Source organism: Lampetra planeri, chromosome 3, assembly GCF_965212315.1.
Source record: "Lampetra planeri chromosome 3, kcLamPlan1.2.h2, whole genome shotgun sequence".
NCBI classification, from domain to species: Eukaryota; Metazoa; Chordata; class Hyperoartia; order Petromyzontiformes; family Petromyzontidae; genus Lampetra; species Lampetra planeri.
The window spans coordinates 18,958,221-18,981,636 of NC_136109.1; the positions used below are offsets into that span (position 1 = coordinate 18,958,221).

Here is a 23,416-nt window from a genome sequence, read left to right on the forward strand (position 1 = left end):
TCAGCCATAAGATGATGTGGTGTGTAAACGTCAGTCCTGGGGAGACATGGTGTTGGCCACGCCACTCCCTCGTGTGCCGTGCTAGCTTTGCTTAATAGGTGCTTGCTAATAGTAGTTGGCTTTGTGCTTTATATGGTTAAACCGGAGACCTTTGTCTTTTTGTTTATGTGTATGTATCCATATGTACATATATTTTTTTGTGGGAATGTGTGTGTGATGGGGCACAGCGGTTAGTGCACTGCGCTATGAACCCGGCAACCCCAGTTCGATTTCCCGCTCGCGGCCATCATCAGTGACAATTATCTGAACCGGTTCTAGGCCCTCCTTAGTTCCACGCGGCCTCAAATGAGTACCTGATGCACAGTGTGAACATTGCCACTGGGGAGACGAAGGCGGTCAGGCGTGGTGCTGACCACCCACACCCTCCTATACCTTGCCGGCCTTCATAGGTGGTTGCTTAACAGCACGTACCCAAAAGTGTGTTAAGGTTATACAGGGGATCTTTGTTATCATGTGTGTAGGAATGATTATAAAGCATTGGCCAGATCAGCCCAACAATAAAAATAGGAGGCTGCTGGAATTATGTTCTAGCTCATGGACTTAGTTTTCAACACAATGTTCCATTGCTGGCTCATCCACACATTGTGAGTGCTTAATTTAAGAAAATAACGAAGAGAAACGTTTTTGGCAGTAGGTTCACAGGATCAAATAAATGTATTTTACTATTTAGTCACTAACACTACCATATAACAGAACAAATTTATAATAGGCTGATAATTTTGGACATTGGCCTTTCATATTGGACATTGTACTACAATAAAAACTGACTTTGTAGTTAATCACACTAAATAATGAGGTGTTCTAAAAACAAACTGGGACATTTTAATTTACAGCTTTGAATTTACTTACGCACACTTTTCCATTTAGTAGCGCTGGATTGGCATTCACATATTAACTGATTTTAAATTGAAAGGTAAATTTTTATATAGTGACCGAAGGACGACAACCCGTGTGACAGTGTCTGGTAAGTATTAGTGACATGCCTATTGTTATGTTAAATGAGTGGCTAGCTCGAGTGAGAGCGTCTCTTGCACATCATTAGCATTTTAAGGGTAGAAAATAAGCCTCTGGGGAGAAGGGTATTTCCTTCTCCCGCAAGACCCCGCCAAGCAATGTCATGTGGGCAGGAGGAGCTCGCCCTGTGGGAGCCGTTGTGTGCAGATGTTGGAATACGTAGCCATCTGCAGAGAGAGGGGCTGGCTAATATGCATCTGTCAAGGGTAGTGCATTTGTGTGCAGTCTGTTTGGCATGGCATCATCACAATTGCTTGTACCACGGGGTGAGTTCCACACGTTTCAAAGGGTGTCCCAGTCGTCCCCCTTTATAGGGATGGGGGGAGGGGGTGACCACACTGATTGTATCAACTAAAATGGCTTCTCCTTTCTTAGCATGCTAACAATGGTTGTCTGAAATATTATTCAACATTTTATTGTCCCGCACCTCCAATTAGCTCTGTTGGTTTACGTAAGCTGCGAATGTAGTTCTACATACATTGTCAGCAACGCTGAGGAGTAACTGGTCCTGCTTGGTTGCCACATTCCGCTGGGTCTGCTGTGCAGTTTATGGAATTTCAACAGGAAATACGTTGATTCGATGACCTTAATCAAGGCACTCGCACGATAAACATAATTTTGTGTCAGTTGAGTAGGAGGGTGGGGGGGGGGGCGGCTGAAGGCGAGGAGAAAATTCAATGTACGAAATTTAATAAGTAAAATTACGTAAAAATGTGGTCTCAAATCAATACAGGCAGCCCTCGCTTCGTGCTAAAGGTGCATTCCCGGAGAAGTGAGCGCCAATCTAATTGGCGCTAAAAGGGGTCATTATGCCATGGTATATATGGGGATACGTTCCCGGCAGCGTTATTTTCTTTCATATGCGAAACATGAGGTCTTCATTGGGGTATCGGTACTAATAACACAGATGGTAAACATTTTGTAAATTAAAATAATGATTTATGGTAATAATATTTGTAAGTATTATGTCCTGTACTCTTGAGTACATTCTCCTGTGCTCCTCTTACATGGCATGGGTGGGGGGGGGAGCTGCTGTGCCCCCCAATCCGGGTCTCGTTCTTTGAGAAGAGCTCCAGAACCTCTGTGATCTTGGTGATGCCCTCGGTGTGAATTTCTGTGGTGAGGTTTATTTTTAGGTTCGAGCCAGAGAGAGACTCTCATCCTGGTCTTGTTCTTTCTCACCTCGCTCGACACATCAATCTTTAAAAATGTAATTGTCACCTACGAGTCGTGATAATCAAATTGGGGGGGGGGGGGGGGGGGTTTGGTTGGCTCGGCTTGCATCGCGCTCATTGGCTGAGCTAATGATAGGGGCCAGATAGCTTTCCTCGGCCGGCGCTGCTGCGTGTTCTCACTCGTAAACGCATTATTATATAGCTTTTTATTTGCTTAATTTTTTTGTTAAAATTAAATTTATAGGACAGTGCGCGTTTATAACGAATCTGTGTTAATGGGGTCATGTTAAGTGAGGTCTGCCTGTATGCATCTTCGTTTGAGATTTAACAAGCCCTTGCACATCTCCAAAAACATATATAAATATGCAAAATTGTGCTCGCACATGGATTATTATTGTGCTCTGCAATGCTGTGGTTGAGTGTTATAATATTAACTAATAATACTGTAAAACTTCTCCAAGCCGGACTAATTGTGTGGGGAGGGCCTTTGTAGTGACGGTGGATGTCCGACATGGCGCAAAGAATTAAACGATTGCAAAAGACTAATTATGAATTACATTTAAATGTAATTATCACCTAACCACTGAATATTTTAACAACTATTCGCATTAATAACCATTAACTAAACATTTACAATTTAACAAAAATGACACAGTGTAATTAATTGAATCTCGAGTCGCCATCATCAACCGGTGGATGGCTTCGGCAGAGATTTTCTGCTGGGGTTGGAGGGGGTCGACACTCTTCCTGCAGTAAGTACTGAGCAGCACCATGTAGAGAACTTAACGTATCAACATTTACGGTCGCCTTGCTTTTTTCCAATGTGTCAAAAGTAGTTCTACGAACAAACATTCGTGCACCATATGAATTTTTAATTGACTAAAAAACCATTCGCCATGTATATTTATTTTTAAGGTAACAGTAACTAAATCATCTACCAAATTTTTGAAAGACGAGCGAGCGCTGGGCGTCCGTCCGCGGGGGGGGGGGGGGCACATGTTCACCGATTGCAGCAGCCGACCGTGTGGGCCACTGGTTGCCAATCTCATGCTCGCTCATTTTGACACATTTTCTAAATAAGGTAAATAAGTTGTAACGTCACTATTTACAATAACAGAAACTCTGTAATAAACATAATGCCAGACTTTTGCTCACCGTTTCATTCGCACATAAATAGTGTTCCGGCTGGAATTTTTTTTATATTTCGGTGATTTTAACATTTACGTTTTTAGCTGGCCTTTCATACAGACAACACATTCCAGCTTAACTCAGTCCAGCTTTGAACGGTTCTCCTGTTATGTTATTTCTCTAGGAAAGCCTCACTGGACCTCAAGATTGTTTTTCAGGAAGATCTGCATAAATAAATGTGACCAGTTCTTATTTAATTAGTGATCTGTTTTATGTACAAAGAGTAACCAGAGAAAACATACACATAAGTGGAAATAAGTCGTCATCGCAACCTACTTGCTGTTCTTGCTCTGCACAGCCCACAAGAGCCTACAGCGTTTTGAAGCGCTTGACACAATTGGAGGGGAGAAATCATCTGACCAGGGAGGCGCAGTGCATTCTGGGAAGTCGGGGCAGACCATCGCTCCCCGTCAGAGGTTTCTCGTTTTCAGCTTGGACGATAGAAAGGTTTGTTTTTCGAGTGCCTAATTAAAGTTACATGCACACACTGCACATACACAAACATCTACACACATACGCTCGTCAAAATATACATGAACATACCTGCACACATACATTCATATGCACACACATACTCGCATACACAATTACACTCACACATCGCACACAAGCTAATCCTGCACTTTTATCCATATGTCTGCTGGATTTTTACCCTTAACTCCGATTGATATCCGACTCTTATCCTTACCGCATCCCTAATCTTCTACCTCTTCCCCTGTCCCAACCCCTGACCTATCACCGTAACAGTTGTCCCTGCACACCTACAACTGGTCATCAGAGCTGGGTGCAGGTGTCATGCGTGGCACCTCCCGTCTCGTGCACTGGCTCAACGCTCGCTCACACCTCCTGATGTGCCTGCTCAGCCAGAAGATGGGCCTCTTCCACCACTACTACTACGGCGACCTCCCTCCCCCCAGCGACCCCGGCAAGCAGACGGTCAGTCGTGTCTTACTGCGCCTACCTTGATAAGCTCTGCTGCACTTGCAATCCTGGTATAATCAAGGGTGACTGAAACTCAGGCTTGAATTCAGGAACTTAATTATGCAGTGTTTCTGATATGGTCATCACACTGGCAGATCGAATAAACGCACCGGCATGTGTATGATCGCACTGGCGCGTGTACGATCGTGCTGGCGCATGTGTGACGGAACTAGCATGTGTACGATTCTGGTGGCTTGGGCGCCTAACCCCCCTCTCTCTCAACCAGGAGCTGAACCCTTTCCTACAGCCTCCGTGCGAGGCGGATGCCCTCATCAGGAGTTCAGCCCCCCCTCCTCCCAAGGATCCCACATGGGCCTCACCCATGGGTCCTGGCAGAGGTGAGACGAGCATCCTAGGACGTGCCTGTGGCAGGTTTGACACTTGAGTGTGGGGGTGTGTGGGGAGCGGTGGCGTATTGATTCGTGCAACCTGCGCTACAAACTCCGCAACCTGGGTTCGATTCCCAGCCATATTTAATGTAATTAGCACATGTTATCTGAACTTATGCTGGGCTTCCCCCGTATTGACAAGAGCCTTAAATTAGTACCTGTTGCGGTGATTAAACGTCAGCACTGGGGAGACACAGAAATGCATGGTGGTGACCACCCTCGCCCTTCGTGTGTCGTACCGGCGTTCATAAACGCTCGCTAACAACACTTGCCCCAACAGTCTGTTCAAGGCTATACTGGTATCTTTATCTCTTTATATATATGAATGCATGTGCCTAATACATGTCCCTGGGCTTCCTGTTGTCAGAGGTGTCGACTTGGTCAAAAGTAGCTATTATTGGTATAATCATCTCTCGAGAGTAGTCGCAGTGTTTGCAAAGTGTAAACAGTGATTGTTCGGTGGAATGTACCAGTCCTCATCATGACAATATTGAATTTACACCATTGACCCATGATGCCAACGAAAATGAGCACCACCCTATCCTTGTTTGAGCAGGGAGACTTAGACGTTGGCATTTCTATCATTGCCAGATTACAATCTACTATTGCCCAATGTTTATCATAGAGCATCTGTTACGTTGCACAAAAATCCCACGGATATCAACATGGTTTTGATTTTAAATCAACTGAAATTGTTATTGTAAAATATAATTATTCACTTATAAGCTCAGTCCAAGGTTGTCTAACGTATGTATTTTGTGTACGTGCCTGTGTGTTATGTAGGTTTTGTTTGTTTATACTATCTATATACGAATGTATCAATTGCAAACTCAATAATGGTCATTGTAGAAACTGCCCCTGTTTGTACACCGAAAACCCTCTAACCCCCCAATCCCTCATTGTCTGCAGGTCTCCTGGTCTCTGGTTCTACTACTGCTGCTGCTGCTGGTGGTGGTGGCGGCGGTGGTGGTGGTGGCGGCGGTGGCGGTGGTGTTGTTGGTAGCGGTGGTGGTAGCGGTGGTGGTAGCGGTGGTGGTGGCTTGGCTGTGGGGGCCGCACCAGCGTCGTTGGAGCTGCTGCAGCTGGACGAGGCGCTGCGCGACGTGGTGGCGCCAAGGCCCATGCGCCTGGCTCCGTATGGGGCCAGCGGCGATGCCGTGACGAGGCACGGGGAGCAGTACCGCGAAATCCGCTCGCACGAGCGCAGGGGTGAGACGGAGAGACACGTGGGGAGCGCGCGCGCTACGAGAAATTTGAGTCAAGGGTGGAAGTAAAGTCGAGTCGCGTGTCGAAAGGAGGTTGGGTCAAGATTCATTAACGATGTTGAGTCTGGAGAGATGAAGTCCAGGGACTTGAGAGTTGTAAATGTACGGCCTGTGGAGAATGAGTAAATGAGGTATGTGGAGGTTGAATATGGGTTCCAGCGGAGGCTGACTTGAGGGTCTGAGGAGGCCGAATTGAGGTTCTAGTAAGATCCTAAATATAGAGTGGTGCAAATAATAGTGTTTAAGTGAAGTCAATAATAGAGACTAGGCAAGTCGAATATCAGGGTCTAGGGGAGATCCGGCTTGTCAGAGGTCATGTCGAGGGCCTTGGGGAGGTAGAATATTGAACATATGGTCTTGGAGAGGTTTGAATGTGTGGTCTGTGGAAGTGGAATATAGTTCCTGTTCCCACTGGATGTCGAAAATAGAGGGGTTAAAGATCGTAGGTTGTTGTGTTATTTTACGTGCCCGACTTAAATTTCGATTTAAAGCTTTCGTGACTGCAGGGATTCATATTCTTGGTTCTTTCGGTAGTCACGTAGAAGGGAAATAATAAAATAAAATAAATACAAATTAATATGTAATAAATTGTGGCGTTTTTTTTTCTTAACATTAAGAAAAAAACGCCACTTTTTTCACATTTTCTTGCTGTGGTTTTCACACCTGATGACGATTGCTTGTGTTGCAATCGAAACGTCGTGAGAATTGTTAAATTTTTTATTATTTTATTATTTCCCTTCTACGTGACTTTACCGAAAGAACCAAGAATATGTGCCTGACTTAGTTTCTTCTTTTGTCATCTCTTGCACTGTTTCCCTCATTCTGCACTCTCAGCCACTCCCACATGACGCTGTCTTCCTTCTGCGTCCTGTCTCTGTCTGTCACTCTAGAGATTGAAGCGCAGTGTAAGATTGAGAACCTGTTCATCACGTGGCAGCAGAGGTCGGCCCAGTCCAACATGCCCATCACGGTAACCCTGAGTGCACATGTTCCATGTCTGTGTGCATGATTGTGTGTATGTATATCTCTGTATGTATGGGGAGCGGTAGCGCTACGGTTAGCACGCTGCGCTTTGAACCCGAAGATCCGAATTCGATCTCCGCTCATGAGCAATGGCAGTGAATATTTTGACCGGTCCTACGTTGACTCGGCCTTAAATGAGTCCCCGTGCACTGTGTTAACATCAGCACTAGGAAGACAAATGTGGCTGGGCGTGGTGTTGGCCACTCTCCTTCGTGTGCTGTGCCAGCCTTCATCGGTCCTCGCTAACACCACCACTTTCCCCAACAGTCTCTTAAATGCTGTACAGGGGATTTTTGTCTTGATGTCTGCATCTGCCAGTCATCTCGGTTAAACTCATAACACCTGGGTGTATCACATGACCTCCTGCCAGTGGGCTTTCCACAATGTACATGGCCTCAGTCCACCTAGCATGGCACAAGTGTCAGGGTTTACATCACTGCCGCATGGTGGTTCATGGTGGCTCGTGTGTGTGTGTGTTGAAATGGAGTGAAAATTCCATTTCCCCCTGATTGGGGTCGATACACTGTAGGACACCCCCTGTTGACTTCCCACAAAGTGGTACTCCTATGAACCAAGTTTACATTGACCTTGGATTTGAATTTAAACCTTAAGATTGCGAGGCGACCAATAGTGTAACTACAGCAGGGTGTACATTTTTAAACGATAGGTCAACTCGGCGTTGATTGATTGCCTGGTACAGTGTTTTCATTACGTAATTGCTTAACATGTGTGCACTAATAACACTTGCCTTTTCAGCCTACAAGGTTAAACAGAGGATCTTTGTCTTCGTGTGTGGGTGCAGGTGTCCGAGTTGGATCTGCTTCGGCAGTCTTCGCGGCTTGTCCACTACTGTGCTACTCCGCTTGTTTTCGACCCAGCCACTCACTTGACCGATGCTGTGAGTTGCAGCAGTATATTCATAGATCCTACGGGTGGTTAGTCTGTGAGCGCCCTGAATGCTTCAGTGATTGTGCACCACCTAACCACCACCATCGGCATCAAAGCTGTTCTCATGACCAGTGCCAAATTCTCATGGGGGTTTAGATTACAGGGAAATTAGATGAGGCTCCATTGTGAAATGAGCAATCTTATATCACGCATCTTCATCGGTGGCTTTGAGCTCAGTGATGGCAATTCCACATTTCCATGGTGCGGGCATTCGAATGGTGACCCCAGATCGTGACATTGCATCGAATTTTGACTCTGAATCATGACAGTTGATCCAATCGCAAGAGTCTTTTTTTAGATGCCTACAGATTAGATTATAACCGACTTTTTATTTCGATTCACAAGTTAAATATAAGTTATTGGAAATTACTTTCTGGGCAAGATTTAAATTGTTAATTATGTTATTATAAATGAGCGACCTCGATGTTTGCGTACATTCACGTATATCATGGGGAAGATTATATTCTAGAAGAGCCTTGTGCTCTGCAACTGTGATTAAAAATTAAAAAATCCTAAATGGATTACATCTTACAATAGATTACATCCCAGAGAAGATCATATTAATATTACATATTCTTAAAGCGCTTAAATCTGAGGGGAATTTAAAATACAAACCTAGGTTGGATTCTTAAATAGATTCAGTTGTGTTTTCTAGGGGAAGTTATAATTGCCGTGTAAATTTTATTAAAATAAACATTTTCTTCAAGACGGCATTAAGTTGAGAGATTAGATTCTAATCTACTCCATCCTACGCTTTGACTAGTGATAATAAACAACTTTCAACATGCACAATTTCGCTCGCTGGATCACAAAGTTCGAGCACAACTTTGGAAGCATGGAGCCCAGCTCTGAGTTTGTAGAAATTTTGCTGGAACAGGTTAGGGGTTTCAAGTGCGTTTTGAAAGAAAAAATGTTATTCTCAGATTTTACGTGAAGTTAGGAACACTTCGTCTGTTCTCCGGTTGGCTGGGTGAAAAGTGGGCGAGGTTTTACCCAATCCTGGCCAGCCAGCTGAACAAACTTAACAAACAAACGAAGAAGTAGTTGGCAATTGGGATCTCCTTAAATAAAGGAGGGATTCGAGTCGCAGGCAGCGGGAGAAGTCGGCAAGAAGCCGCTGTCGGCAGTCGCGCTCCGCGATTTTGGGGAACAGCGAGCAGGTCTGGTTACACGGCGGTTCTCCGAGGGAAGAAACTGCAATGATGGCAAACACAGTTTTGTGGGAGACCAGAACACGGGGCACAATGGAAGAGAATCGCAACCTTGTACATGCGATCCTCGGCTTAAGTCGGGTTCGACTGATGCCGATCTGCAACTTAACAGTGCGACGCCGATGCAGGAGCCGGTTCTGCACTCACTACCAAACATCCAGTATGCCGCTCGGTTAGTCTGCCTTGCAATGTGCTCCGGTGCTAAACCTCTGTGCATTCTTCGTGATTTTAAAGCATTTTTGTAATTATTTAATCCTTAATAATGGGTCATAAAAGGAACGAACAGTTATTCCCTCAAAATAAGCCAGGGATTACGAAGAATCAAGGTAATAACTTTCTGAACACGTATTGTACTTTGTATATGATTTGTAGTTGATTAAACATGCTTTTTTAATCATATCTGTAAAAATGTGCATATCGGATCCTTTGTCAAAAACGTTTCGATTTGGGGCACATTTTCTATGAACGTAACCTAACGTAGGTCCGAGCACCCGACCGTATTTCGTTTGATTTGATTCGTGAGCCTCACTTTGGATCGTAAAGTAAACCACTGTTGTCTGTGCAACTTCAATGGCAGAATAATAGCAAAACTACACACACTATCTCCTGAAGCCCTCCCTTGTGAGTAGCAGACCTTGACATTGGCATTCAGGTCCTGAACATATTTCCACACGCAAGAATAGGATATGGGACATTTTAATTATAAATATATTGTAAGGCAGATAAATTAATTAATTAGTTAATTTTGCACAGGAAGTTCGATTCTTCAATATGTTATTGAGTGCATTGTATTGTATAGAGCAGGGGTCCCCAACCCCCGGGCCGCGGACCGGTACCGGTCCGTTGCCTGTTAGGAACCGGGCCGCACAGCAGCAGCAGGTGAGCGGTGAGTCCACATGTGGAACCCGCCCCCATGGTTTTATTATTTACCACTTCCGTCCGCGCCTCTTTCCCGCACTGTGCACTTGTCTCAGTCACAGTGTTGGTGAGCCCACAAGCTGCTAACCCCGAGTAGCCAAAATGAGTAAAAAACCAACGTCGCTGGAGAGCTTCCCCAATGATGAACCCCCCTCCCCCGTCTGTGAAAAAATTGATTACAATCTTTAATTGATTAGATTTGACAGAATACATATAAGCCTCGAAGATCAGAATCGTAGACAAACTTCTTTTCGAGATGTTTTTGAAGATGTATATTAAGCTGGATCCTTAAATGTTTTTGGAGGGAAAATTCGATTTTATTTAAGATTCAATTCTAACTTGTTTCTTTAATCTTTGTTAGATGCTTAAGTAGATTTTAGTTGATAGTGAAAATTATTCTTTTGAAATGTCAAATTATAAAGTCTTTGAAATTCATGAATAGATAATTTTATAAGGAGGATGAGGTTAGATCCTAATGGAATGTTTAACTTTAACGGAGATTAACTTTTACTTAAATGTAGATAATAGTGGAGGTTACCGTGATCAACAGAACACTTAATCTGGCGGAGTTATGTTCAAATTAAATATTCATCTTTTCGAGCGATATGGTCTCGGCTGCCGGCTCTGCTTAGCAGTAGTCTCATTTATCGCCTGTCGCCTCTGGAGGGCTGGCACGACACTCGTACTTTGTATGTACGAATGTATGTTTAACTTCTTTTGCACCATACGTAGCCAACCGTGCTTATCGGAGGTGCGGGGGGGGGACAACAATCCAAACACAAAAAGCAGTTCTAAAAATGTGACTTTTCAATCTAGATTTAAAAGTGCATAGCTCTCCCACAGTGGCTTCATAATATTGGAAGCAAGAGTGTTCCAGACGGCCGCAGAAGTGCATCTGAAAGCGCACGATGGCTAGCCAAAAATAGCAGAACGCCAAATCTATATTCCACCCATTGTCTCCGTTGTCTCCCTCTTACCCCTCCAGGCTGCTGCCAACAATGTTCCTCCAATGGTACCGCATTGCTCCCCGCCCAGTGGCACCAGCGACATCGCTGCCCCCACCTCTACCACTGGCTCTACCCCTACTACTTATACTACTACTGCCCACAGTCTTACCCCTGGCCCTGCTGCTCCTGCTGCTTCTGGTGGTGGTGGCGGTGGTGGGGAGGCCTGGCTGCTAGAGCTGTGCACGGCTTTCATTCAGCAGTACGTGCAGTACCTCCAGAGCCTCGGCTTCATCCTCGTGCAGCTGCGTCCCTCAACACCTGCACGCAGGTGAGAGAGGCAGTGGCGGAGCCAGTGGAAACCGTGGCAGCGGTAGTAAAAAAGCAGCTGTAAAGTCGGTAACTTCATCACCAGCAGTTGTATCGGCAGCAAAAAGTGCTCGTAGCATCAGAAATGTCATAATCAGGAGTTGCAGTAGCGTTTGTAACACTATAGCAGTCTAATCAGCAATCGTAGTATTAGCAGCTGCAATAGTTGGAGCCCAGGGCATGGTGGCTCGCGTCATGCCTTATGGAGGTGAGCGAGTGAATACTGTGGGCGTTACAAATAAAAATCATAGAAACTTAATTATCAACAGCAGCGCTAGAATTAATAGCAACAATCACATCAATAACTTCAGCATCTTAATGAAAAGACACCCAAACCCACGGCTTGAATCCAGGATTATTTTGTCTGCAGGTCATCGGTCTCCGCACGTCCACGCTCGTCTGCCTTCTCCGTGAACATCGGGACATCGGACGGGAAGCCCCGTTCGCAGAGACCCTGGCCTGAGAGCAGCACCAAGGTGAGAGTGGCACGGTGGGAACGGTGGCATGGTGGTTATCGCACTGCACTATGAACCTGGCCAGCCGGATTCCATTCCTGGCCACTGCTAAAATCAGTTGAGAGTAATATGCAAAATGGTCAGGGCCTCCCCAAGGTGACTCAGTCTTCAATAAGTGTCTGGTGCTGTGTATAAACAGCATTCAGGAGACAACGGCAGCCTACCACACCACCCACTCGTGCCATGCAGATCTTAATATGTGCTCACAAACATCATTTATTACAACAGTCTTAAATGCTTTAGGGGGATTTTTGTATTTTTGCTAAAGCGTGTAAGTGTGTTTTCGTGCGTGTCAGATTAGGCGGGGTCTGATTTACAATTCCCAGGATCAGATCTGCATGTATGTTGGGTAATTTTGTGAGGGGTTGGGGTAACCTTGTAGGGATTACGAGGCCTCCAAGGTTGAAGAAGGAAGGGGGCTCATGAACGACACTGTTTGATGGAGACTGTCCTTCGGCAAAAATAGGCGACTGAGGAACAGCACTCACAACAACCTGATCCCTACTTAATTTAATATTACAGCGAGGAGTGTGGGTGGTGTGTGTCTCAGTCACCTCAGGTGATCCATAACATCTGGGTTTCCCCCCCCCCCCCCCCAATATCCTACCAGAAAGCCTTCGCCACTTCCCGTGTCCTCAAAGTTCACTTAGTTGTGCCGAGGTGATGTCACTGCCACTTTGTGGTGAACAGCGGCTGTTGGAGTGTATGCGAGTGTGTGCCTGTGTGTGAGTGGGGAGTAGGACTAGTGCAGTGCTTCATGCGCTGTGCTACGAACCCGACGACCCACGTTTGATTTCTACTCGGCGATAACGCCAGTGACGATTATCTGAAGCAGTCCTGGGCCTTCCCTAGTTCCACTGGGCCTCAAATGAGTACCTGGTGCAGTGTATAGGACATCGCCACTAGGGAGACAAAGGCATTCGGGCGTGGTGCTGACCACCCACCCCCTCGTGTGCTATGCTGGCCTTCACAAGTGCTTGCTACTAGCACTTGCCCCAACAGTCTGTTACGGCTATACAGAAGATCTTTGTCTTTTTTGTGTTTATTTGTATGCGTCTGCATGGAGAGCAGCGGCATTGCGGATAGCACATTGCACTCCAAACCTGCCCGACCTGGGTTTCATTCCCAACCGTAGCTAACATCAATGATAATTGATATCTTAACTTGTCCTGGGCCTCTCCTAGGTTGACTTTGCTTTAAAAAAAAAGTACCTGATGGGAGTGTGTAAGCATCAGCACCGGAGAAACAAAATCCACACAGACATGGTCCTGGCAACACCACTCATACATGGTGTTGGAATTGACAAGTACTCGCAACCAGCCCTTGACCCAACAGTCTTATGTTTAGGCTATGTGAGCAAAGATTTGTCTTTCCTTATGTATATCTGTGTGTGTGTGTGTGCGCGCGAGTGTGTCTCAGGCTGCAGGTGGTGGCGTCTCGTCACTCATGTATCACCTCCAGCGAGCCCTGCCCGGTGGCCTCGTGCTGATGGAACTCGGGTTTCAGGTGATGAGATTTTATGTGAAGGCCACAAGCATAAACGCGCGCACACACAGTAGGGTAAAATACCATCACGAATCGATTTAAACAACAACATACTTGGGAGAAATGTCATTTGAAATACAAAATATAACACACTTGAAGAAATTGTATTTCTGAATACAAAAACGAATATTGAATATTTATCTTGTTATGTGGGAAATATACCCTAAAATGACATAACACTTTTTATTGTCACAAGCAAATTCATTGCTTACTCAATAACAAACATCAGACATCATCCCTGTGGCTGTAGGACATGAATAGATTCTTATACGTAGCAAGCCCACCCCCATATACAATACAGCACCATACACAATACAGCGCGTACGCAATACAGCGCTTACGCAATACAGCACCATATACAACGCAACACAATACAGCACCATCCTAACGTCATGATGATGTCATCCTGCACTATTTAAGACCGGAAGCAGGTGGATTGCTTCACTATTCTAGCAAATCGCCTGATGATGCTGGATGTAATTTCCAGCGAAACGTCGTACTCCAATTGTAAATGTTGTGGATCCACTCTTCAACACAACGGTGGGCTAAAGTAGTGAACTATTTGTCTTTTGTCAACCTGACACTTTTTTTACTGATTGGCCGTGTCGGGTGGTGGAGGGTTGCGACACATTTATAATAACGCGATCTAACCTAAAAACCTTTATTATGAATAATACTGGTTGCGAAAACCTACGTATTTAACAGATCTAATCGTACATAAATATACAATGCAACCTGTGATTTGTATTGAAATAAAAGGCAATAAAAAAGGATAGAGAAATGTAGTGAGATGAGGGAAAAGGCGTAAGCAAGAGATGGGTAGTAAGTTGTGATAGAAGGTGCACATTAGGTTGCACTCATTCCACACAAAGTGGTTGCCACATCGCCCACAATACGTTGTTGATTTCGTAAAGGAGCATAAACCATCCACGCGAACTTCAGTCATCCTCGCAGCGGCTTGTGGCTGGCCATCGAACAAAGACACTGCATCGCCCGCTTTCAGATGCGCTTCTGTGGCCGTCTGGAACGCTCTTCCGTCTGATACGAGGAAGCCACTTGAGCTATGCACTTTTAAATCTCGATTGAAAACTCATTTCTTGAACTGCTTTTTGTTTGGTTTGTTGTTCTTTCCCCGCACCTCGGATTAGCACGGTTGGCTACGTACGGTGCAAAAGAAGTTCAACATGCATACGTACATAAGCTGTGGTTTTGAGTTGTTAATGTAAAAGATAACAATGTAAGTGACATGATGGTGGGATATGGTGAATGCAGCGTTGACTCCATTCAGATGCGTCAAAGAGATAGATGACAGATTTGTACAAGATGTACAATGATGAAAGAGTGCTGCAATCTAAATAAACTAAGTAGGGGATAGATGCCTTCATAAGCATAGATAACCACTGACATTTGTTACAACAGAATTAGAAAAACAATACATTCCGGCTGAAGTGGTAATGAGATGACAGGAGATGGGTTTACTATATTAACGAGATATAGCAAGGAGAGGTGATATCATCTTCCTGGTGATATGTAAAGGAGGGCGATATACTGAAGTGATATTGAATACATATGTATTCAGAATAGTTAGAAGAGACCGAACAGGATGGAGTTATAAGAGATGCCATTGACAGTTGTGCTTAGGAGAGCATTGAACTGTGCTGCAGAGACGGGTAAGAGTGAGATTGAAAGCCAACCTTGCCTCTCAATGACAATAAAACGACCCTATTTCTCATGATATTAATTGTATATATGTTAAGACAAAACATTCCCTGTATAGCCTCTATAGACTGTAGGAACAAGTTTTTGTCTAGATTTGAAGTTTTGTATCGGTTCTGCCTGATGACGGTCGCTTGTGTTGCGATCGAAACGTCGTGATTTAATTTAATTTATTTTATACCTCCGTGACTTTACCGAAAGAACCAAAGAGTAAGAAACAAGTTTTTTGTTTGTGAACTCCCATTTGAAACTGGCATGATGCACGATGGATGGTGAGCACCACCACGCCCAGCTGCCTTTCATCTCTCCAGTGCTTTGTTGCCCTTCCCCCGCACCTCCGATTAGGACGCTTGGCTACGTATGGTACGAAAGAAGTTATACATGTTAAGGCTGAGTCAACCTGAGGGTGGTCCAGGACTTGGATATCACTTACTGCTGATGTCAGCTATGACCAGGAATCGGAACTCTAGTAGCCAAGTTCGCAATGCATTTTGCTATCTGCAGCGCTGCCACTCCCCACGATGTACAGCCACGCTCACGTCATATTCATGAACGTGTGTAAATTAACGCTGTATAACCTACCTCCTGTGGTGGGCAGTGCCGTGGACGGAGGGCCAATTTAGATTGGCCATTCCCCTCATGGCGTTTTTAGCCACCACAGCGGCCAAATGGGGCCTCTGGACAGGTGCGAGGGGCTAGTAACCCCTCCACCTTCAATTAATTACCACTAAACCACGTATAAAATATCTAATTAATAAGCTTGTGCTGGAAGCCCCGGGGGGGATGGGCGTCTATGACGTCTCCTGGCCAAACCCCATTTGGTGGAGTCAGGAGATTGAATCTTTACCCTTGGGAATCCTCCAGAAACAACAAAAAACCACTACGTGTGGCCACGTGGAATGTTCGAATGCTCACTGGGGAGGAGAGGCTACCACTCCTCTGTCGGGACCTGGACCGGTACCGCCTGGATCTCTTGTGGTATTCAGGAGGTCCAGTGGACTGGCTCTGGCTCCTGCCAACATGAGGGGTGGACAGTCCTCTCCTCGGGGCAGGAGACTGCCAAACAACAGGGAGTGGCCCTTCTTCTGAACAAAACAATGAAGGGGGCGTGGGAGCGTGGCGGTGAGGTGTGGGAACCTGTAAGCCCCAGGCGAGGAGTGGTGGTCGTGGTAACTTATGCCCCCACTGAAGATGAACATCCGTGGAGGGATGATGGTTAGCGCATTGCGCTACAATTCTGGCGACCCGAGTTTGATTCCCGCTCACGACTAACACCAGCGACGATTATCTGAACCAGTCCTGGGCCTCCCCGAGGTTGACTCTGTTGAGTACCTGGTGCGATGTGTAAACATCGCCACTGGGGAGACTAAGGTGGCCGGGCGTGGTGCTGGCCACCCACCCCCTCGTGTATGTCCGTCTCCAATTATCTCTTGTGCTATCATAGCTGCATCTGTTCATCTGACTCGGCCTCAACTATTTCTCACTCTCTTTCTCCTGGTCATTCCCTGTCTCTTTGTCATTGTGTCTCTGTGTCTGCCTGTGCGTGACAGGTCAGTAATGAGTGCTGGTGAGAGTTGCTCTGAGAGGACAAATGATGGCTTAAGGGAGACTGCTTATGGACAATCGGACAGTGTTAGAGGGACTGGCTTTTTAGATGGCTTTGAAGAAGGCTTTAAGAGAGAGTGAGGCACTGCCTGTGGAGTGTGAGAGCGATACAGATTTAGACCAGTTACTGAGAGATTAAGACCATATCCTTGCATGTGTGTCTATATCCACGTTTGTGGCGATGTCTTGAGTGTTTGCATTGGTGTCTTTGTAAGTCTGTCTGTATTAGCGTGTATTCGTGTGGGTTGGTTAACGTCTGTGTCTGTGCTTGCAGTCGGCTTTGCCTGTGCGTGTGTGTGTGTGTGCGTGCGTGTACGCATGTGTGTACGCATGTGTACGTGTGTGCGCGAGTGTTTCTGTTTAGCGAGTGTTCACGCCCAGCATGATGAATGTCGCACTTCATTTCTAATAATGTCAAGTGTCACTTAGCCTCACTACTTTAATTAAAGTGGAGAGAGGGCAGGGCGTACACGCAAGCACACGCATACACACGCATACACACGCATGCACACTTGCACTGCATCCTCCTATGTGCATATAAATACAGACGTACATAGCACGTATGGGCAGTCACGTGCACATTTTTATTTACATAACGATTGCATATTTATACTAAACCAACACGTACATTAAATATATACTATCACATGCATACATATATCCATGTACAGGAAAACCTTGCCAAACAGGGAATTATCGAACACGTGTTTCGACTTTACAGAGTTTACCAAATGAGGTCTGTTTTCCGAAAAAAGGGGGTAATTTTTTGGCTATACGTGGTTTGACGTTGCTAAGATAGTTGTAAGATTGGCGTGCAATAGGCGGGAGTGCTTCATCTGTTGGAAGGCACTATGGTGTGAATGAATTGACTGAGATTGATTTATTTCCCATGTCTGGCATTTTGTGTGCTAATGTAACACACTCGACACGCTCGCGCACCACGCGAATGTTAACACAGATTGTCGCATGCATATAGCCGTCCACTCGTTGAGGACGTCAGTCATACGAACGCCTAGGCATGCGAATCGTGAACGTTCAAGTGACAGTGTTAGGGGCGAGTGCTTGGCTGGCGATTCAATATCAGGGGCGAGCGCTGAAGTGAGTAATGGAGAAGGAGGCTTTGCGTGTAGAGGTGAATTTGAAGGAGTGTACACAATACATACCAAATGGAGTGTAGCTCAATGGTGGAAATCATGTAGAATTAGTTAAACAAAGAGGGGAGGGGGGGGGTGATCATTTTGGACCCAGGAACACAACCATATTTTTCCCGTAAGGTCTGTTATTTGTCAAGAGCGGTTTTGCCCAACAGCATTTTCCAGGAACGTAATTCCCGCATTTGACAATGTTTTCCTGTATATACATGCGATCGCACACACATTAATATATACGTGTAAGGATACCGATATACGGGGAGCGATGATGCAGTAATGCACGCAACCGCCATTATGAACCCAGCAACCTAAGTTCGATTCCATGTTGTGGTGCGGAGTTACATTCTTAACCATTCCTGTGATGTCCCTCGCCACAGAGCACTTAGCTCTGTGGTTAAGTATGGTCAAACAACCCCGTGAACAACGGCATGGGGAGCCATTCATCAGCGGATTGACAATGACTTTTTAAAAATCATTGTTGTACCAATATATATTTTCTTTGTCACTCACAGTACTCACTCACAAGCTCACTTATTTATATTCTTAGGTTTTTTCGGTAAAGTCACGTAGCTGTGACGGTCCCACCTGATGACGGAGACTTGTGTTGCCTCCGAAACGTCGTGATTTTTGTTTTTATTTTATTTTCATTAATTTTGATGTTTTACCTACGTGACTTTACCGAAAAAACCTAAGAATATGATTCCTTGCAGTCACGAAAGCTTCAAATCTAGAAATACTTATTTACTCACAAAAAATACTGGTTAACACACCACTTATCCACTCACCGTCTCGCTCGCTCACTTAAAGCTCACCCGCACATTAACATACAAAGACTCATTCGCCCACCTTACTCCCTCACTCGCCACCATCCCACACTGCCAATCCTCACTCACAAACTTGCCCCTTCCGATTGACTCGCACATTTACCAAACTTGCTCACTCAACCCACTCGCACGCTCACCGATTCACTCATTCACTTACCCATCCATGCCCCTCCACCCTAACCCAACCCACGGCCATAAATAATAAACAGCCATCCCTCACTGTGAGCTCCGTACCTCCCAGCTTATTCATGATTAATTTACGCCTTCTCGCTGTGCGCGCGGGCTCTTTCGGCCAAACGAAATCTTGCACACAAATTGGGCTTCTTTATAAATCAAGATAAAGTCAAGGACTCTCCCTGTGAAAATGAGCACAGTGCTGATCTCTGTTTGGTGGCTCTGAGAAAAGTGCAAATTTAACGTTCTCCTGGCAGGAGCCAATCTCTCCGTAGGTCGACTGCAGTTGACTTCCCTTAAAGCGGTGTGACTAATTTTATTGAGGCTGGGCGATATTTGCTGCTGGTGAAGATTGTTGCAGCTGCGACGACTGACGACCACAATGGTGGTGCTGATGATCGCCATGTTGCTGCTGCTGGTATTGATGATGTGGAACAAATTTTTTTCTCTTTTTGTTCCTGGGTAGTAAGTGTTATTTCCTAATTGCTTATGCCTCAAAAGTACAGGAAATAGCTATTATTACCCACAAATTTTGCTTTTGTGACCAGGACAGTGATATTTTGAAATTTACCTATTTTCAATGAGAAAACGGGCGAATTTATGTGTTTTCGTTAACATAAAGTCAGAAAAAAAAAACATAAATAAAAATGTACGTGTATTTATACTAAAGTAATACAAATTACTACAAACGATTTAGACACCAAGGCGCACTACCACAGGCGGGACTGGCCACAGCGGACCGAGTTCTCTGTGGGGTGGAAAAACGTCAAGTGGGAGCCACTGGTGGACCCCCAGAAGGTGCTGATGCCACCACTGCACATCAAATCGGGCCTTATGAAACAATTTGTTAGAGCTGTAGATAAGGAATCGGCAGCCTTCAAGTACCTTCAAGACTTCTTCCCTAAGCTGTCTGAGGCAAAGGTCAAAGCCGGTGTCTTCGTCGGACCACAGACAAAAAAGATCCTGGAGTGCAATGAATTCCCCAAGAAGCTCACTAGTAAGGAGAAAGCGGCTTGGAACAGCTTTGTCGCAGTGGTTCGTGGCTTCCTGGGCAATCACAAGGTCAAACTATGTGGAGCTGGTTGAGACTCTGGTAAAGAACTACGGCACAATGGGCTGTAGGATGTCCCTCAAAGTCCATATTCTTGATGCTCATCTTGATAACTTCAAGGAGAACATGGGAGCGTACTCGGAGGAGCAAGGCGAGCGCTTCCACCAGGATGTACTGGATGTTGAACGTCGCTACCAAGGGCAGTATAACGAGAACATGATGGGAGACAACATTTGGGGGCTGATTCGTGAAAGTGATTTACAGTATAATCGTAAATCTCGAAAAAATACTCGCTTATAAATCTTTTGTAGTCATTTTTGTATTACTTTAGTATAAATACATGTTAATTTTGATTCATATGTTGTTTTTTTCTGACTTTATGTGAAGAAAAGACACAAATTCGCCTGTTTTCTCACTGAAATAGGTACATTTCTAAATATCATTGTCCTGGTCACAAAAGCAACGTTTGTGGGGAAAAATAGACATTTTCTATACTTTTTAGGCATAAGCAATTATGAAATAACACTTACTACCCAGGAACAAAAATTGTGTTACATAGTGTAATCTTTGTAATGATTATGGCCTGAATTGACCCCTTCCCCCTCCTCCAATTGAAACTTTACCTGCCAACCATCCGATTGTGAGTTGGCCACGAACCACAAGCTCAATAATGCAACGCCCGAGGAATCGTAACACCAGACTAAGGCGCAAGCTCTTGAGAGTTTTTTTAGCTCAAACAAAAAGTAGGGTCCCCCTCTGGGTGTCGCTGCAGTAGGGGCACAGAATGTACAATCCTGGTTATCGGTTGAGTGATCCATGTATCGCAACATCAACATCATCCTTAGTAGCATCATCAGGATCTTCATCATCTCTTTGGGCATCAGTGAAATGAGTATCGCTTTGTGGCACGTCAACATTGACCGGAATTTGAAGTGCCCGACCACTGACATGGTTATGTGTAATTCCCATCACTGGCTCACTGCCACCAATGGAGATGGGTGACCACCATTATTAGACTCATGCGAACGATGAGTCAACTCTTGTTGCGGATGGGTCTTGCATTGGAATGTTTGGTTAGTTTCTTTTCATTGAGTCTTTCGCTTCATGTGAGGAAACTGGAGTACAGAACCTGAAGAAAGCCCACACACCTAGGTCCACACAGGCGAATTCTTGAACCCACTTACTGCTCTCATCTCACATCTACTTTGCACCCGAAAGCAGGTTTGAGAGTTTCATAAATCTCGTGATCCACCCACCCACCCTCATTTTGAAAGTACTGGATTGCAGGCATGCACTGCCACACTTGGTTCAAAGATTGGACGAAGGCTAAGGTCTTTAATCTGTTGGTTTTTTTTTCTCCACAGAGACATTTCTTCACGGTGAAGCAATTCGCTCTCGAATGTTCTCGATTCCCAGTCGGGCAGTCTCTCAACCCACAGGTGACAACGCAGTCGCACATCCAGATCACTCGTAACACCACAGCCCCCTGTCCACTATCAGAATACAACTCGGACTCGGCTCCTCCGTAACATTGGATTTCAATATCAGTCTTGATTGAGACCGAGTTTCAGAATCGGGAGTATTAATTCAGACCTCAGGAGAACTGGGTATTTTTTTTAAACCAACAAAAAAATGTCTGACTCAACTCCCTGTTGTTGCTAACTTGTACAGGATAAATGTTTTGTACTGCATGATGTGATTTTGTTATGTTGTTGCTGATGTATTTGTGTGTGTGAGTATATTGTCATGTTTGCTGTTCTTCCCCCCCCCGATAGGGTTTCATAGGATTGAAAGCGCGTATGAAACATTATGTGGAAGGGAGCACAATATCAGAATCTGCGGTATGTCACCTGCTGGCAGTGGGTTATGGCAGAATTTCTATATACCAATACATCATATTATTCATATTTTTGTCATCTACATCAGCATAATTTTCAGCAGCATCGTATACATTAACATCCTAATATTAATCGAAAATAGCATACTCATGAACGTAAAAATAACCAGATCATTTGCAGTATTGTTGTCAACAGTATAACCAAATCATCTTCATCACCCAGTTTCAACATCAGTGACATCATATTCTTGGTTCTTTCGGTAAAGTCACGTAGAACGGAAATAATAAAATAATAAAAATATAAAACAATAAAATTCTCACGACGTTTCGACTGCAACACAAGCAATCATCATCAGGTGTGAAATCCACAGCAAGAAAAATTGCTGTGGATTTCACACCTGATGATGATTGCTTGTGTTGTGGCTGAAACGTCGTGAGAAGTTTTATTTTATTATGTTTTATTTGTATTATTTTATTATGTCCCTTCTACGTGACTTTACCGAAAAAACCAAGAATATGAATCCCTGTAGTCACGAAAGCTTTAAATCAAAATTGGTGACATCGGCAAACTAAACTACATCATCAACAGCATCACAGCAATATCAACATCAGGAAATCACTATCATCATCTGTAACATTGATGTTATAAACACATTCATTATCATATAGGCATCATGATATTTAACAGTTATTATGCACAACCTTAAAATTAATATTTGCAACTTATCTTTCTGCCTTCTTCATTTTCGCCATTTCTTCAATGCTTCCTCTCATGAAATTCCTCCATGATTTTTGTTATAACTTTTTTCAAAACCTTCCAATCTTTTAGAATATCACAGCCCTCTAAATTCGCAGATGGTAGAGCCAAGGCCCCTCAACGTGATTCCCCTCCACTGCCAGCTCATTTGGTCAATCATTGAGGGAAAATTAACCAGCGCCAATTCAATATTGGGCCACGAAGGGTGATGGAAAAGTAGATGACATGACACAGGAGTGGGGCTACATAAAGCAGTGAATAATTGTATTTTATTTTATGCCTACGTGACTTTACCGAAATAACCAAAGAGCAGTGTTTACATGAATAATTGTATACATTTCACCAAACTTCTTGGTGACAGATTAATTCTGCCACTTGTTGACGGGAGCCTTCAATCACGTACCGTGGAGGAGCTTAAAATAATTCTGCGGAGAAACGTGGAGAAAAATCGGAGACAAGTCGAAGAATTCTGGAGAAAATTCAGAAAACCGTCTCCAGACCTTCCACATTTATACAGTTGAAGAATCGCGTGCGGGGACGGTGGATTTCGAGTGGCAATTCAGTAAAATCGGCTGTCAATGAGCGGTTTGTAGAGTAACGCCATGAGGTCTTCCAGGCAGGAACATCGCTGGACCCAAGTGCATTGCACTTGTAAGTGGACCATGTAGATGCGCAGAAGAGTTTCATCAAGGTCGTTCATTGCTTTCTATATCGGGACACAGACTTTTCCATCGCCACATGTTTATCTAGAGACAA

General features: G+C 44.6%; 1 protein-coding gene across 1 annotated transcript in view; it reads left to right on the forward strand.

The window, feature by feature from the left end:
• Positions 1-23,416, forward strand: part of SZT2 (SZT2 subunit of KICSTOR complex) — a 112,107-nt gene that overhangs the window by 72,736 nt on the left and 15,955 nt on the right. The window contains exons 60-70 of the mRNA XM_078622693.1: positions 3,736-3,884; positions 4,185-4,373; positions 4,645-4,756; positions 5,717-6,016; positions 6,963-7,042; positions 7,898-7,993; positions 11,158-11,447; positions 11,856-11,961; positions 13,420-13,506; positions 21,431-21,505; positions 21,842-21,907. Of these exons, the coding sequence (XP_078478819.1) occupies positions 3,736-3,884; positions 4,185-4,373; positions 4,645-4,756; positions 5,717-6,016; positions 6,963-7,042; positions 7,898-7,993; positions 11,158-11,447; positions 11,856-11,961; positions 13,420-13,506; positions 21,431-21,505; positions 21,842-21,907 (1,550 nt within the window). The remainder of the gene's footprint in view (positions 1-3,735; positions 3,885-4,184; positions 4,374-4,644; positions 4,757-5,716; positions 6,017-6,962; positions 7,043-7,897; positions 7,994-11,157; positions 11,448-11,855; positions 11,962-13,419; positions 13,507-21,430; positions 21,506-21,841; positions 21,908-23,416) is intronic.